The sequence below is a fragment of the Hirundo rustica genome, chromosome 8 (assembly GCF_015227805.2).
Source record: "Hirundo rustica isolate bHirRus1 chromosome 8, bHirRus1.pri.v3, whole genome shotgun sequence".
Lineage (NCBI taxonomy): Eukaryota > Metazoa > Chordata > Aves > Passeriformes > Hirundinidae > Hirundo > Hirundo rustica.
The window spans coordinates 16,109,051-16,127,381 of NC_053457.1; the positions used below are offsets into that span (position 1 = coordinate 16,109,051).

General features: G+C 39.6%; 1 protein-coding gene across 50 annotated transcripts in view; it reads left to right on the forward strand.

Moving 5' to 3' along the window:
* SORBS1 (sorbin and SH3 domain containing 1) overlaps positions 1-18,331 on the forward strand; it is a 206,351-nt gene that overhangs the window by 160,558 nt on the left and 27,462 nt on the right. For 39 of the 50 annotated variants that reach the window (XM_058421598.1, XM_058421595.1, XM_040071315.1 and 36 more), the window contains 11 exons: positions 933-1,108; positions 1,866-1,929; positions 3,063-3,137; positions 3,461-3,523; positions 7,118-7,165; positions 7,280-7,403; positions 9,220-9,334; positions 12,536-12,619; positions 15,366-15,431; positions 16,018-16,119; positions 17,505-17,554. In XM_058421598.1, the coding sequence (XP_058277581.1) occupies positions 933-1,108; positions 1,866-1,929; positions 3,063-3,137; positions 3,461-3,523; positions 7,118-7,165; positions 7,280-7,403; positions 9,220-9,334; positions 12,536-12,619; positions 15,366-15,431; positions 16,018-16,119; positions 17,505-17,554 (967 nt within the window). The remainder of the gene's footprint in view (positions 1-932; positions 1,109-1,865; positions 1,930-3,062; positions 3,138-3,460; positions 3,524-7,117; positions 7,166-7,279; positions 7,404-9,219; positions 9,335-12,535; positions 12,620-15,365; positions 15,432-16,017; positions 16,120-17,504; positions 17,555-18,331) is intronic. The other 11 variants (XM_040071322.2, XM_040071359.2, XM_040071340.2 and 8 more) reach the window with 6 other exon arrangements.

An 18,331-nucleotide genomic window follows, 5' to 3' on the forward strand; every position in this document is an offset into this window, starting at 1 on the left:
GCACGAGCCTTTCCTCTGCTGTCTGCCCCTATCAGATTTCTACACCTTTAATGGCTTTGGGCAGGAGGGTGATGTGCATGAGAATAAACATGCCTTTCTCTCTTCAATGCATGCAGTGATGTAAAAATTATAGGATTTGCAAAAGTCTTGATGGGGCAGACTAAAATTGCAGGTGTTTCCTCTGTAGGAAATCCACATAGGAAAAAATCCTTCACTGAATCTAAGGGTTGCTGTGCTGCAGCTCTGCAGAGCACTGTAGAGCTTCAGAACAGCCTGAAGTCCCTTGGTGATGCCTGCTTCCTCTGGCAGTCACTTGGGCAGTGTCAAGGAATTCCAGTTTGGAAAGAAGGCAATCTGAAGACATTAGTTATTTCCCTCCATCTTTATGCAGACTCCTGTGCAATCATGTCATATGTATGCTTAAACAACATTTGTTGTTTCCACGCTCTGATTAGGGCATGGAAGTGAATTGGGAACATCATATGCTGTCTGCAGCAAATGGGATTGCCAGACAGGTGAGTGCAATCTCGTAAAAAGTTGTGCACCACTGCCACATACCATGCTCCTTTAGGCTGAAATAGTTAGAAAAAGATGTACAGGAGCCTGTATTACTGGTGCTTTTTGATGAAGATTGACACTGTAGAATTACTAATTAGTCAAAAGAAACAATTCTTAAAGCCAAGATTGTCTTTTATGACAGCTGAGACTGTCATGAGATGTGTGATGGTAACTACCTGTGGGATGCTGGCCTCCTTTTGCTGGCATCAGGCATTTTCTTGGGAGATTTCCTTCAGTCTAGCTGCTAATCACAACCAGCAGTGACACAGTCTGTCTCATCAACTACTTGCTAGAATTTTTGCCTTAAAAGAGCAAGAAATGGTGATGTTGCAAAATGCTGGGATGAGGTAAAAATCCCCCGTTGTCATTTCCAGATTCAGTGCCAGACAGATTAGTTTCTGATAAAGTTGATTCAGCACCTCTACGGGACAAGCCAGCTCAGGAGACTGTGCCAAGCGAGAAGAGGGCAGTGGAAGAGAGGAGAAGCACTGTCAAGAGCCCTCACTACATGGCTGAGACCTCTGTCGATGACATCGGAATCCCGCTGAGGGTAAGACAACACCGAGCACATGGCTGATGCACAAAACCCGGGCTAGATTCTGCCTACCTTAGGACTGAGGGAACTCACTAGAGCTGCAGAGATTTAAGGGAAGATAGAATTCTAATTCCAATATATTTTATGATGAATTATTTCTTTTGCTATCTATGACCTCTTTCAGCTGCTTCGGGAGAAAGAAAATTAAAAATAAGTATTTCTTCTCATAGTATCTGAAAATAATGTTTTCTTCTCCACTGTTTCCTTCCCATCTAGCAGCTGAAAGAGAGTTTTGTCTCATTTTAGCCATCTTAGAGGCAGATACCTCTTTTATATGTGATTACATTCATTCAGTGTTCAGGGGATATTATGAAAAGAATTATTAACCAATTCTTACAAATAGTTTCTGGAATGACTTAAACACTCAGTGTTTCTAACTGTCCACTGAATACGTAGGAAATTGCTATGTATGACTAAAACAGGCAAGTTGTTTAATTTAAGGTGTCAAACCAGATTAATACACAAAATATCTCATACAATCTGCAGTTCTAGAGAGGTTACAACCTTCCTCTGCAAAGCTTTTACATTATTACTTACTTGAGTGAAACATTATACCAGATATTGAAGTAATTTGTATTTCAGAATATTATTATCATACAGCTTTCACATAGCAGAGTGTAATTTGTTTTCATTGCTGGAAGATTTGCAATAACTTTGAAAGGCTGGTAGAGTCACTGTTGATTATTGCTATCTATATTTATTTTTCCAACAGAATACAGACAGATCGAAGGACTGGTACAAGACGATGTTTAAACAGATCCACAAGCTAAACAGAGGTACTGTAGCACAGATGGTTTTTATTTACTTTAAAAGACCACCTTGATGACATTTTGTTTCATTCATATGAGGAATTGTACTGGATGTTAAATAAAAGTGTTTTATGTTAATCAGTGTTTGCTCTGCACCACAGAACTCAACCAATGCATTTGAAATCTTTGAAGTCAAAGGTAGGAGAACAGTGAAGTCCAAAGAAAGGTCTGATTTCTTCTGAAAGGTGAACGGCAGTGTCCTCATGAAATCAACTATACTATCTGAGACCAGAAAAGCCAATAATAATTCCATACTAAGAGAAAACAGATCCCTGAACTCCAGGTTTACCAGCTAAGCCAATCCACAAACTTTTAAAATTCAATAGGTTATCCCTGAAACTTCTCTGCATAAGAGAAAACGTTTTACGCTGTTAAGCTTTAGTACCTACACAATACAGCATGATTTAAAGTTCACTGAAACCAGTGGAAAGGTTTCCATTCATTTTTGGTGAGTTCAGAATCTGAACTCTGCTTTTTCAAAACCCTAATCTTTCTTCTAGAACCCAGAATTGTGATGAGCACTTAAAAACTTTGTGGTGGTGAACTCTCAGGGGGTTCCCACCTTGGGGCACTTCTATGCCTGACTGCTGACACATTCACATTTTTCTTCTCTGTGAGAAATGGCCGCAGTAGCATTTGCAAACGGAACCCTCTGAACAGCCTGACACTCAGGCAAGGGCAGCTCACATCTGTGCTTCTGTAACAAAATGTAGAGCATGCAAAACTGGAGCTGTGTCTGCTGCTGCAGGTGCTGTCCTGATGAGCTGTATGCATTGATAAATGCTGTGCTGCAGTGGATGGAATGAGGAGGAGCTGGACTATTTCCTAATCCTACTGCTCCTAACAGAGGTTCTTTAGCTCAGCTAAAGCTCGTGCTCAAATGGAGGAGAATGAGTTCAGTCCCCTTGGCTTCCAGGATCTCTCACAAGGCCCAGACATGCCAAGGCAGCAATGAATAAAGAGGCATTCTAGGTTGTGTCATGCTAGAACTTCAGCATGAGAGGGACTGTAGTCAGGTTGAATGGATTCTTGGCTCGCCCTTCTTCCCCTTTAAATCTGTCCTTTCTGTTCTTTTTTGCAAATCATGTTCCTCTCCTTAGACAATCCTGAAGAAAACCCTTATTGCCCTACCTACACATTTCCTGAACTTCCTGAAATCCAGCAAAAAACTGAAGGTACCAGAAGTTTAGTCAGAGTATCTGTTGTCTTGTGCTTTGAGTTAACTGTACTATAGTGCCCTAATAGTAACTAGATTCAGGTTCTAGTTTTCTGTTACACTGCCTGGAAATTCGGTTATTCCCAGTATACCTTCTTGTGTGATGCATAAAATAACTAAATCTCTGCTAATCCATTAATCTTTTCTTGAAGTACGGTACCATTTACCCTAGTGTTATTAAAGTAGGGAATAAAATCATATGGTGATAGAAGTTGGGGGATGAAGCAGAACCTCCACTTTATCGTGGATAGTCTCAAAATCCACCGCTTTTCTCTGCTGCAGAAGAAAATCCTTATTCTCCTACATACCAGTTTCCTGCGTCTACTCCTAGTCCTATCTCTGAAGGTAATAATAAAGGTCCATATATATTTTTTCTGCACAAATGCTGCCTTATCAGTTTATTTTCTTCCTGGATTTTTTTCTAGCTGCTGAGCTTTATGCTGCTTCATAATGATTTGCTGCACTCTAAGCATTGCCTTGACTGTATGATACCTTTTTAGCTTTGCAGTGCTCCTCTGGCTTTGTGGCTAGTATTTGACTAATGCTGCAAACTTGGGGTTTGTTTGTTTTATGCACTTATCAACCGTGTGTGCAGTGATTATTTAACATCTAGATTGCCGACTTTACGTGTAAAGATAGGTTTAACAGAGATTTCTCCCTCCCCCTTCAATAAATTTCATTAATTAAATTGCTTCTGGTTTTTAACATTAACACAGTATTAGGGCCAGACCCAGAATGTCACTGAAGCATATTAGTAAAAAGGCTGTTTGCTTCAGTGGGTTTTGGATCAGTCCCTCAGTGTAGTCTTTTAAAATAAAAATAACTTGGTAACATAGGTTCAGGGCTGGTCTTAGGTGCACTTGGCATATCTAGGCAAGGACAGAGTTTGGTCTCATCAGAACATTTTGCAACTTGAAACAACACTGTCTTTACCTTGTCTCTTTGTGTGCTCAGCAGATTTCTTTAAACTTCATATTCAAATCAGAATACTTTGCAGTCATGTTTCAGGGATGGTGAAACAGCAGCTGTTGCAGTGATAATCGTGTGACCATGCAAAATATTTATATATGAGAAACACTGGAATCTGCTGCACACATTGGGTGTACAGACATTTCCAGATTGGGAAGTTGTTGGTGACAGCCTTGTTGCTGTGGTGCTTTGGTGACACTTTAGATCCTGCAATCCAGGAACTTGCCTACTTAGCCTGTGCCACAAGCCAGCCCTGGTGAGACTATTAATTAACCATTTTATTCAATGTTTGTATTAAACATCTGGTGGGTATTGTGTAAGAAGAAAACATGCAATATGAGCTGAGGTACTCAAAGAAGGCAAGGAAATATAAGGTGTATTTCACTGTTAAAATGAAGGTGGGTAAAGTGTAATACAGGTATCTAAGATACTTGATAATTTCTTAGTGAAATGTATTAGATGAAGAGTCCTGTCTTGCAAATCAAAATGCAGGGTAAGTTATTTTCTCTTGGCAGAATGGTATGTGGGTATGGGTGAGAGCAAAAAGTTTCAGTAATTAATGGATAAAAGAGTTTTACAGAGAATATTTCCTTGTTCCTAATGAGGTTTGAAAATGCATTTTACTCATCTGGACTAGCATAGTGTGCAAACCCCATGATGACAATATATTAAAGAGTCTGTTCTCCCATAAGTATCTCCTATGCACTTAGAAATGTGCATATGAAAGTAATTTGCTGGTTTATATAGTTGAAATTTTATTGGACTAAACACTAATTTTTATTCTCAATATATTGAGAAACATTTCTCTAATATTTGCTTGGATTCTTTTCTTGATAAGAAATACAAAATATTTGATGATGTAGATGAGTTGGAGGGGTTGCAGTACATGTTTCATGTTTAGAAAACATTTCAAAGATGCATAATCAGTGGCAGTGTTTATACAGAGATGGGCTGGAACCTCACTTTCATACAATTAATGTCAGAATGGATTGATGCATAAGATCTCCTAGAAACATCAAGATCTGGGCTCCCTTCAAAAATATCTTCAGCATTTCTAAAAACATAAAGAGTATGTCCAATCCATGAAATGGAATTCCTGCAGATTCTCTGCCATCTAGAGGGAAACAGCCTTTCTTCTTTAAAGGAATCAGATTTTGAAGTTACAGACTTGTGATAACCTGCTTGGTGAAGAAGAGTCACATGGATAGAATGCAGCTTTCAGAAACAGAACATGTTTTAATACTCAGTTCTGATTTACTCTTTGACATTATCAAATCACTCCAGATTTCTGTTTCAGTATTTCGAGTGTAAAAAGGAAAGAATTGTAGACACTCTTCTTTGTAAGATACTCAGAGGCAAAACATACCTATTGCAGATACTAGAATATAAGAAATTGAATAATAGCCATTTTATGAAGTGAATTTTTTTATTGTATGGTTTTCTTGTTTGAATGATGAGTTATAATGAATATTGATATTTCTCTTCAAGTAAGTAAATAAAATGATCATTTATTGATTATGGTAGTTTTAGGCATTTGTTCATCTGTATTTGTAGGGACTACTGAGAGTTTTGTGATTTACCAAGTATTCTTCTATCTGAGTAAACCAAACTTGTATTTAAGAATGCAAGTCATTTTTGTCAACAGTTCAGTGTAATATAAATATTTGGGTTTCGTCAATAAGGTTTAAAACACGGGAATTTGCCTTCTTAACCTGAATGTTATGACAAGCATACCAAGACTCAATAACCATTATTTTTGGAACTTTAACCTTCTAATTCATCCACCAAGAGAACTAGAGTAGATAGGCTAGAATTTTAGACTACTCTGAGCCTTCCTGAAAGGCTTGAGTGGAACTTCAGGTCAGCTGTTAGCCAAATTGGCTTTTTCCAGCAGATGAGATTGGCTGTAGCATCTGGTTGATATCCTCTTTGAAAGAAAATTTAGAAATTGTTTCAAGCTGTTGACTGGCATCACTAAAAGCACATAACACTTTTTTTTTTAAAATCTAGTTTATTCTAGCTTCATCTTCTTTGTTTTTATGTCTTTTTTTTTTGTCACATACAGTGGTTTCTTTGCTCACAATTCTCTTTGCATATCATAGAATATCCTGAGTTGGAAGGGACCCACAAGGATCATCAAAGTCCAGCTCCTGACCCTGCACAGGACACCCCTAAGGGTCACACCATGTGCCTGAGAGCAATGTCCAAGCACTTTTTGAACTCTGTCAGGCTGGTGTTGTGACCCTGGGGAGCTGTTCCAGTGCCCAAACAACCTCTGGTGAAGAAGCCTTTTCTAATATCCAGACTAAACCTCCCTGACAGCTTCAGGCCATTCCCTTGGGTCCTGTCACTGTCACCACAGAGCAGAGATCAGTGTCTGCCCCTTCTCTCCCCTCACGAGGAAATTGTAACTGCAGTGAGGTCTCCTCTTGTCTGGGCTGAACAGACCAAGTGACCTCAGATTCTCCTCGCATGGCTTCACCTCTAGACTCTTCACCATCTTCATTGCTCTTCCTTTGGATGCTCTCTAATAGCTAAATAATCATATGTGATTGTCAGCAGGATTCCTCAGCTGTATTATTGGGTCTAGCACCTAATGGGTTATTTTAATCATATACTATGGCTTTTGAATCCTTTACTTATCTCTCAGCTTTTGATAAAGTGGATCTATAACTCTTGCTGTAGGGGAGTTTTATGATGAAAAGGGATTATTTTCTAAAGTACTTTGAGAGGCTGGAGAAACGTATTAGTGTAAGTAATATATTAATATTTATATCTAATCTAGGAATTATTTTCAAATGCAATTTAAACCTCAGTGGAATTTTATTTTTTAGGATCCTCTCCCTGTGGTAAGTATTTGGCATACCATTCAAATTATGGTGAATGCATTAGTAGAAGAAATTAAAGGGTCTCTGGTGCTTCTTCTTTGGGGCTTTTTCATCTCACTTGCAAAATGCTTTTGTCTTTCAGATGAAGATTCTGATTCATGCTCTCCTCGTTATTCCTATTCTGAGGACAGTAAGTAATTCACGCTTCTTGTTTAATCTGTCAAACAGAAAAGGCAGGCAAAGCAGGTATTTATTTGCCTCCTATCCTGCTCACCAATATTCCTATATGTGATTTATCCTACAGGCAGAACCCAAGTTCCCCGCTCCAAGAGTGAGATGGACAATATTGATTCGGAGAAGGTTGTGAAGAGGTCTGCCACTTTGCCACTGCCAAACCGTACTTCATCACTGAAATCAAGCCCAGAAAGGTGACCTGAACTAAGTTGTATATAGATTAGTTCTGGAAGAATATCTGAAAGCTGTCAAAGCCCTGTCCCCCATTCTGTCTGTCTTTTTTGTCAGGCATCACCCAGTCCATTGCACAGTCTCCTGCCTGGGTGTAGAGTTGGGTGTCATGCTTTTACAGGACCTACCACATAGGCACAGGGGAAACTCTTGGCTCAGTGTGACGCTGTAAAGGCACCTCAGAAAACAAGCAAGTAGCAAAACTTGGATTTATGTTGAGTCTTGGTAAAAACTTAGTTACATTTTCCATCTCTGAGGAGTCCTACCCATGTGAATTTTCTCGCAAGTAGGTTCTAGTCAGCAGTGTCATTTCTGATCTTCAGCATGACTTCCCTCCTGGTTTTTTCTTTAGTACCATGTGTTTTAAACCTTATTATAACAGTAAGGAATGCATTTACCAAATGAAAGGAAAGCAGAATGAGCAAAGAATATTTTAAGTCCTGCTGAATTTTCCCAGCTCTTGAACTGTTCCTCCCTCCTTTACCACCTTCCACATGCTCTTAGTGTTTTTCACTTGCAGTCTCAAATGAGCAAAGCTGTAATTTGACAGTGCTGCTTTAGTGAGCATCTCAGGTCACTGGATCAAGAGACAAAATTTACTGATTCCTTACGCACGAATTGAAGGCATAGTGTATTTGCCCTCTGAGAAAACTCCTGCAAGTGAAAGGATAACCGTAATTAATGCTTCCCATTATCTAGTGGCAAACCAGTGCCTCACCAGAATTTTCTCTGTGGTTGGAGTCTTAAGCAATCAAGTTGGTCTGGACAGGAAAGATCATCCTTGTTGAAATTTGTGCACTGTGTGCCAATCATTTTGGCTGTCATCTTGCCTTAATTTAGAAAGAAAAAAAAATTGAATTGGTTGTCTCTTTTCAGACAGTATAGAGTTTATGCAGCTCAGCAGTTTGTTTCTGTCAAAACCAGATCAGAAGGGTACGAGAGAGGAAACCTGGAGCAGCAGTTTTGGATAGATACCTCACTTCTGTTTGGTAAATTCTGGGCAAGAAGAATCCACATACACATTGCCATCAAAAGACAACACAACAGGAGCAAAATCAGAATTAGTTTATCATCTTAAAAGGGCTGCTTTCTTGGCTTTTTGGAGAGCATTTGTTATTCTGCATTGGATGTGTGATTATAGCAATTTTTGAGACCAGCAGGACCTTGTAGGATATGAACCCTGAATGCTTTGTGACTGTTGCTTCAACTGTGTCAGTATAGGCACTGCACAAAACTATAGTGGTTTGGATAGTCAATGAACTGTTCTTAGCTATATTAAAATAGAGCAGCCTGAGATAATTCATTCATGTCTCTAGAAAAAAAACCCATATCTTGGAATCCAGAGTGCCCTCAGAATCCAGAGCAGTGGTAGTCAAGTAATCAGTGATGAGGCTAAAAGGAAGAAGTTTAGCAAAAGGAATTTATTTTGAGTTCTGCTCAAAGTTTGGACATGTTTATATTTGTGAGCTTAGTTGAAGCCTATCATTAAGCTGTTTCCAATGGGGAAAGACTTCGAAGTCTGGAAGTTTACTGAAAGTTCTTAGAATAAGCCCCCTCTGCTCCAACTGTTTCAACAGCTGAGCTGTATCCAACTCTGCCTGTGATAGATAGACAAATACGTGTCCAGAGCCCTATCTGAGCTGTTCTTCTTGAAGCAGGCTCCTTTCCTAGGTTGAAAAAAGTACCCTGATTAAACCATAATTAATGGGGTAAAGCAGCTCTCAAAATGGCGTGTTTGTCGCCACAGTATTTTGGGTTAATTGATCTTTCTTTCCACAGGACTGACTGGGAGCCTCCAGACAAGAAGGTGGACACCAGAAAATACCGTGCAGAACCCAGGAGCATTTATGACTATCAGCCAGGGAAGTCCTCTGTTCTGAACAACGAGAAGATGGTAATGTTTGATTTATTCTAGCTTGTGGCTTTATCCTGCAATTATGAAATACTCTCTAAATGCTTGTGTGGTTCTGTTTGGATGGGATTCCTTATGCTTATATTGCAGTGCTCGTGTGATATTTTTAAAAACTGTTCTGCATAACTTCCTAACATTTTTGTTTTCTCTAAAGCAAGATCCAGGGGGATTGAGAGGCTTCTTTCCTTTTCGACATGTTGTTTTCCGTGTTAAGTATGGGTCACTAACCCTAGTTTTTAATCCATGTTTGACACTGTGACCTGTTCAGCAGCTGTTTTGCCAGCTGTACTTTTTCTAGGGCACAGCATTAGCTAATGCAGGAGGGCTGAGGGCATTATGCAACAGAGAAGGCAGGTTCAGTTTCTGTGTTCCTCTGATGCTTTAAATACTGAACTAGTTTCTAGAGTGCCTTTAGTGTGCCTCAGTGGATAGCTCTGAGGTGCATTAGGATATGGCCATCTTCCCTGGGCTGCTTTTTTCCTCAGCTGGATCTCACCACTTCTGTGGCAGGGGTGGCAGGACTGAATGTGAGCTCTCCAGCTACGGTGGAATGTAACCTGGCATATTAAGTGAGCCGTTACCAATTTCAGTCTCAATTAGTATGCAATGCTCTGAATGCAGCTAGGGACATACAAAAGTCTCTTTCTTCAGCCTTGGCTGAGAACACTTGACAAGGGACAGGCAGAGAGGTGATGCTAACCTCATCAGCCAGTCCTGTATAAATCACCACAGATCACTGAAGGTGTCCTTCCGTGGTGCAAGTGCGACACTGTAACTGCTAGAAAATACTGAATGATGTTAATAGTGTATAAAGATATAATTGTTCTATAAAGGAATTAATTTGAAGGATTGAGTTAGAAGTGCTAATTGCATGTGAGTTTCCAAATGTAAACTGGAGTTGTATCTTAACAGCTCAGACATTGATCCGTGCATGGAACAGATAGAGGAATGCTCCTGAAAAACCTGCCAAGGGTTTTATACAAGAGTGAATAGCAATTTAAATCAATAGAAATGTAAGAATCAAGTCTGATCTGGGACCTGATGTTCTCCTTAGTATTTTGGTGGGTTTTCTTTTTTCCTTCCAAGTGTAATCAAGGTCCATCACTTTTTGAAGATCCTGCAACCAACTTCTTTTCACACGCGTGTCCCTTCATTGACTTCAACCGAGTTGCTCCTGATGGGAGCATGATCCTAGTGCCTATTGCAATGGGCGGTGGATGGCTCCCTCTTGATACCACTGGGTGTTGGCTCAGCCCATTAGAGAAGTGCCAGTGAGGAGTGGTTTGAACGTGGTATGACACCTGCATTCCTGCAGTCCATCCTGGAGCCAGATTTCTGCTGACTTAAGCATCAATTTTGTCTCACGGTAAACAGACAAGATTAAAACTTGTGGCAAAAGGCCAGCTTCATCTGTGTACTTAAGCATTTGCAAAAGGTCTGTCATCACCAGTGGTACTGTTTACGTGTTCAGACTTCATCAGGTACTGAACTGAGCTGTGGAACCACAGTCTAAAAGCCCAAAAGCAAATTGAAAAATTCATCAGCATAACTGAAAAAAAAAAACCACCAAAAACGCTCAGAGCTCATCAAAACCAAGATGAAAGTGATAGCTGTGTTACTTCCAGTGTTATTTTATGAGCTTTAATTTGAAGTCATAGACTAGAGAAGAAAGGTGGCCTTGCAATTGTAGCTTCACAGTTTCCATCATGAGTCTCATTAAATATAACAGTGCTGTAGTGTTTAGTGACTGCATCTTGCAGGGAGGTGCAAGAGATTTGTGAATATCTCCTGCTAGTCACACCCACAGCTGTGACGATGAGAATCCCAATCCAAAACCATTTTGGAGCAATGAATAGCCTCCTGTTGACATCAGTGGGCTTTGTTTTAATGTAAATGCAGTTATATAAGATGTGCTTTTAGTTGGAGTGCAGTAAATAAAAAATAGAGGTATTGATTCCTTTGTGCCTTTAAGAAATAGCCAAATCGTTCTCCAGACCATCAGGCATTAAACATGATGTAACTATTTATCTTACTGCCTCTTATTCAGCATCAATCCTGAGCTCTTTTCCTAGAGCTTTTTTTTTTTTTTTTTTTAATGCTAATGGCTATGGCGGAACCTGGGACATCCAAATCCAGCGCTGTTGTCAACTGCCTCAGTAACCCCATCACAAAATGACTTCCACGAGGACACTGTGCGTCTGTGTGGCTCCTTCCTCCTTGTGATGGAGCACTTGAGATCCTACTGCCACAGCGGACATAACGTGCTTATGTTTTTAATGCACTGGGATCCACTCTGGCTTAGAGTAGGTTATACTGAAATGCAAGAATTAGCTAGGTATCTTTTGGGGAGTGGTACCTCAGAAGCTTTAGCAGTGGACTATTATTCTCTTATCTCATCAGCAGTGTTTTCAAACAGATACAAGAATTTCTTATGTTTGTTTGTTTCACTAAGACAGATGGTATGAATGAAAGGGAGTTTCCTTTTCAGCTGTACTGTTTTCTGTCCTGTCTGATTTTCCTTCATTGTAGTTTTGTCCGATAATCTAACATTTATTTGTGAAGAAACATGTAATATTGTCGCTCTATCCATCCTTTCAGAGATCTTTCAGGGTGCGCTCTCCCTGACATGTGTCTCGTATGATTTAGAAAACCACCTTCCACTCTGTTTGCAGTGTATAGAACAGGGTTTCTCACATGTTCATGTGCTGTTAAAGATGCAGTATTTGATTCAGGTCTTACTGAGCCTCTCTTTTTTTTCAACTAAATGAAGATTTTAAAAAAAATAATAAAGTACATGCAGCTTTGGACTTGATAAGTGTCTGACTTTTATCCCTCAGTAGGACTGAGGGACTGCTTGACTCTCAGCTCTTCCATTGAGTGTCCCTGTGACTCTGGGCTAGCTGCATAATCTCTCTCTCCCTATGTGGGTCTCCTGACCTGTAAAGTGCAATTCATTCATATTCATGTTGCTCACAATGATGCTATTGGGCTTAACTAATGTTTGCAAAGCATTTCATGGCCTTTATGACAAACATGCTATAGAAATTCCAAATTATAAAGCTAAATAATCTACATTTTAGAATGGAGCCATGGGATCTGCATCTCTAACAGTCCCTTTCTGTGTATTCTTTGCATAATGTTATCCTTCTCTTTCTTCCATTCCCCTATCACCAACTCCTTTAGACTCGGGATATAAGCCCAGAAGAGATAGATTTAAAGAATGAACCTTGGTATAAATTCTTTTCGGAATTGGAGTTTGGGAAACCGGTAAGTTTGATAGTTGCAATGACCAATTAAGTCAACCTGCCTTTTTTTTAAATTTTTTTTTTTATGATTGTCACAGCTCTTTCGTAGGCCCTAAATCTGAAACAGCTGCCTTACACATTTAAAGATGTGATTGTACATAATGTCATCCTGCTACTAACATAAAGCAGCTGTTTTGTGGGCACTTTTAGTGTTTTGAAGCCATTTACAAACATTCCCCACCTTGCAGCACTATGTATCAACAAGGTAATATTTTTCCCCACACCACAGCTCAAACTGCATTCTTGTTGTTAATGTTAGAAATAATACCCTGCTCTGGTTCTTAAAAATCCTTATTCAAAGCCCTTTTTCTGCCTAACAAGATCTAGGATGGCTGATAGGTAGCTTTAAGTCAAGGAGAATTATTTATTCCTGTCCCTGGCTTGTAAAGTGTAGGTCAGTAATTTCCAGCTCTCCATAAACACATCATGACCTGGTTTCCTGCTTATTTCCTTATGCATGTAGCTGCCCATGGCATAAAATGGGGAGCATCAGCCTGTGTTGATTAGCCCTTGCCCTCACCTGAAACAAAAGGAGTCTGAGAACAGTGTTCTTTCCTTTCAAATGGAGCTGTGTTGCTATGTGTGGGGAGGGAAAAAAAAAAAAAAAAAAACAACAAAACAACACCTTGATTCCCCCTCTAGAAAAAGATTAACTAAAGCTTTATTTTTCAGTAGGACAAAGAATGTTTTGATGGAGGGAACACATCAGTGGTCATGGCTACTTGAAAAAAAAAAGTGATTTTAAAGCATTTTATGGCCTGGTTCTTACTGACTAAACACTACTAATTTAGTTATTAAACACTGATTAAATACTGTTTAATAAGCTGCTCTCACTCACCAGAGGGCCTGTATCAGTCTCTCACATGTATTCAGACATAGTGATGATTTGTCATTTCTGCTTTCCCCTTGAGGCCAGTAGTCAAATGCCTATGCACACAATTTTTGAGTGCTACTGAGATCCATGTGTGTTCAACAAAACAGAAGTATGTTTTAAGGTTCAGTAATGTCTTCAGAGGCAACTGTACATGGACATTAGAGAGCAGGTTTCCTTTAAATCTAGTCTTTGTTCTGACAGAAGCGACAAAGTTCCTCTGCACGGAACGTAGCTACCTGGAGTTGTGTGCTCAGTCTGATCACATCATAAAAATAGTGTAATTTTTGCTGAAAAGCAAGGCTGTACAGTGGTTGAGTACTCCAGTCTTTCAGAGAAAACTGTGTTTTATAGCTATGGTCCTAAGCTAAAGAAGTTTTCAGCAGTGTTTGAGATGAGACCTCCTAATGCTTAGGCAGCAAAAGTCAGATAAATCTCACCTCACTGTGGTTTTAAAGTGTTGTCAATATAAGGATTTAACTCCTCACAACTTGTCATGGTTTATGGTTTCCACAGTGAGAAGAAACCTGTTTATCTTCACTGACATGTAATTAATAGCCATCTGCTTTTGCAATGAGTGAAGGTTTGTAATCTCTGTGGTCCTTTGAGTTAGTGTGAGTTAGTGGAAAATGTGTCAAAGAAAGAGGATTTATGCCCTTGGTCCTTTCTAGATGTGGGAGTATACCTGTACTTTAGAAGTGTGGATTTGTGCTTTTAGGCATGCAGCCTTGGCCTTACTCCAGAAGAGGGTATCTCAGGGCGATCTATCTCGAGTTCAGCAGACCATCTGTTCTGGTGACAAGTTCCCCACCTTGCTCAGGGCACTTCTCTTAAGTGCTGCTCTCTTATAAGGCTTGCCTAGAACTTGCTTCGGTTCCAAAGCCATGCTGCCATGCTCCCCAAGAGCTATGCCAGTTCCTGAACGTGGAACTCCATAAACAGTGCTTCAGTGTCAGGCACTTGAATTCAAGATGCCATCTGAGACTTTCATAGCTGGCAAAGCCTTCTCTGAGCTTCATTGCCACAGCCCAAAGAACATGCTTTTTGTAGCTTTGCTCACTCCAGTTATGGGAGTCCAGTCCAGTGTTTTGCTCTGAATAATTCTGCCTGATACTTATATGTGCATCCAAGCAGGAAAAAATAAATTTTGAAATTGGCACTTTCTGTTGTAGGATAAATTTTAAATAACTAGTTCCCCAACTTTCTTGTGTCCTATTATGTCCACCAAAAATCCCCACACATGAACCCCCAAACCAGTGAAATAAAAAATAACAACTCTGCATTCTCATTGCCCCACAATGCCACCATGGGAAAATCAGCCATTTGTTTGCATGGTATGTATTCATACGCTGATGGAAATGAGAAAGATTTTCCCTTTTCTTTACCAAAGGCCCTTGTTTTTCCTTTTCCTTTTGAAACAAAGAATGAGCAAAACAAACGCTTTTTATGATTGTGTGGTTTTTTTCCCCCATTTTGTTTTGCTTTTTGTTAAGAATGCTTTAACCAACAGCTGTGGGCACCCTTCAGAGAATCCAAAATCTCTTAGAGCACCTTGCAAAAAAGAATTTCCAGAAACCTTACTGAAAACAGCCCCTTCCACACTGCATGTATTTTCCCTTTTGCCCCCCATGATTTCTTAATATTTATGCTGTAGCAAATTTATCCCTCTTTCTCTCACTCTTTCTCTGTCGTGGTTTGTTGTTATTTTATAATTTCTTTTCAGTGTTGATGCGAATTCCCTATTGTATTTCCCCTCTGTTCTAATCCAATTTCCATATTCTCTGTGATGTCTTTCCTTATCTTCATTTCCTCATTTCCTTCCTCTGCTTTCCATCAGCCTCCAAAAAAGATTTGGGATTATACTCCTGGAGATTGCTCTATCCTTACTAGAGAGGATAGAAAGGTAATTGTGTCTCACGTACGTTGCACTTACAGCATCTAGCGCGTATATATGCGTGTATGTGGTTTTCTTTTCTTTTTTTTTTTTTTCCTTGTAGCATTGCTTGGGTTTGTGTGCTTGTGAGTGATTTTTCGTTTTTCAATTGGGCTTGAGTTCATTAGCCTAACAATTAAGTAGCTAGCAAATTGATTTAATAAACAATTCTTAAATCATAATCAGGCATAATTTAGAGTGGTTGTTTTGCTATCTTGACTCGCAATGATAATTATACTAACAGCATATTGCATATTATTACAGTATCTTTTTTTTTTTTCTTTACAGGTGGGTTTTATAACTTAATGGTTTGTAGAAATAGATTCTAGCAGGCCTGTGCATCTCTTGATTTTAATGTTAATTGCCTAAAACTATTTCCTCTATAATGATTGAAACATGATTAATTGCTAGTGATTTTCTGTGTATTGTCTGTACCATCTTCCTCTTTTTTCAATTAAAAAGGCTCCCTTTTTTGTTTTTTTCAAAATTAACATTCCTTTGGTTTCCCCTAACCCTAAGCATTGTTTTCCCATTCTTCTTCTCCTTCTTTAACCAGAGTGATCTAGAAAAAGATCTCTACCTCTACCAGACTGAGTTAGAGGCAGATTTAGAAAAAATGGAGAAGCTTTATAAAGCACCACATAAAAAGCCACAGAAGGTATTTCCTATTCTTTTCACGCTGCCAATCCCCGTTTCCAAACTCTCTGCTCTAATCTATTCACTGCTGGATGATTATTAAATGAGGTTGGGATAAATAATGGTTCTGAGCGTTCTGACTGCATGGCTTGCTGTGTCGCTGTCAGAAATAATAGAATGTGATGCTGAGAATCCGGCTCGAAATCCATTTCAGATACAGTGATTTCCTCTCTCCCCCACCACCACCACGTTCGCATTCAGCCGCCCCCACCCCCATCCCAGTCCCCATTGCAGGTTTAGAGTTCGGTGTCTGCAGAAAACCCCTCTCTATTTTTCACATGAATAGGCAGCAGCAGCAATCAGCTTAAAATTCTTGGTTGGCGTGTCACGTCATCATCTCGTGCCTTTCAAGCGTGTTGCCATCTACTCTCCCTTCATACAAGCCCCGCTCTCTGCCTGCAGCTCACGCCTACCAAGGATTTTGGATATTCCTGAGAGATTTGACACAATTTTCCTTATGCTGCACCTTGCCGTGGCCTTCTAGGGCAGGTCAGCTGCTGCTGCTGCTGCTTTTGAGTCTGCAGGACTCGAACCATGGAATGATAGATTAATTGGTAACACGCCATTTTTTCTTTTTTTTTTTTTTTTTTTTTTTTTTCCCTGTTGCTGATTTTTCTTGAAGCTGCGGCATTTCACCAGGACTTGGAAAAGCTGCTTTTTCAAACCCAAGATTTACTTTTTCTTCCTAAATAGAAATCCTCATATAGATGAGGGGACACCAAATAGAGAATTGCTTCTAAAATTGCCTTCAATTTTTAAATAACATGTCTAAGAAGCGTTAGATGGATTTAAAGCAAGCGGCTAAGAACTGGCTTTTGCTATTGAACCTGTGCAGCTGGCATTGCTTCTCTTAAGTAAGGAAACTGAACTGAAATGTCGCTTTCCTTTTTAGAGCTTTGATTTTTTTTTTTTTTTTTTTTTTTTGGAACGCTGAGGAATGTATTGTGCTGCAGAAATGTAATACACCTTTAAAGCAAAGGCGGGCAGTGACCGGTTGGGGGAAAGCTTGGGGAAATAATTATGAGCATGTGTCTCCTGGTCATGGCCCAGCTGGTTATCTCTTCTTGCTTTTGGCTTTTTTCACAATGACTCATTTGCAGACAAAAGAATAGGCACTGCGAAAAGGCATCGGCTGTGCTAAAAACCTGTCACTGCCCTGAAGGAACTCATGAAAATTGTTGCTTTTCTGCAAAGACATTGACAGCTTAAATTGCATTTAGATTTAAACCTCAATGTCTCCTATAGGCTAATATTGAAGCAATAGATGGAAAATTACCTAAGCAAGCCTTTTTCTTTCTCCTCACATGTAAGTGCATATCAATGACTCCTTTGTTTGGACTTTTGCAGAATACAGCAGGTGTTAATCCTCTGGAAACTTCCACAGACCATTCTTCCTAGTAAGTTTTTCAATTGCTTGTTGATGTCTCTTTTATAATCTGAGGTCATGTAGGACAGGGTGTTGGGCATTAGAAATGCTTTGGCTTTTGGGGGATCTATATCGACAAATGCATGTACCCTAAGAATTATATGAGTGCTTTAGGTGAATTCTGGTACATTGTCTGCTTTTTGATCCAGAATGAGTTTTAAAGTCATTACCTGAGGGATTGCATTGTCTAAATAAGATTTGCTGGTTGTGCTAGACAGTGGCTTTAAGAAAAACGACAGACCTTTAACTTAATCTGATGAATTTTGCAGATTGATTGTATCTTCACGCAAGTGACATTATTGTGTGGAATATACAAAAGTTGTTTGTTACGCATATGTGATTGGCTGCTGCTAGATATTCCATGTTACGTGCACCAGATCAGATGAATGCAGTTGATGAAAGGCAGTAATTTTCCAGCCTACAGGATGGGAACAGTGGTAGGAGTAACCATATTTCTCAAAGATCTGTTGGGCACTGCTTTTTCAGTGGAATATGGAATGAACAGTATATTCTGCGTAAATGACTTGTACATGGAGTTGGTTTGTTTCAGAAGAGGAACACACAAAATCCGGAGCTAGGTGCTGAGCTGTGTTGAGTTACTTGAGTCATCCTGAGTTATTTGAGCCATGGAGCCAGCCCCTACTGCGAGCCTGCTGCTCCATGGAATTGTACTGAATACTCAGTGTCCACAGGCACACTGATCCCCTCTATGAGGGTGCTTTGTTAAAAAAGGCAGGTTCTCCTCCAG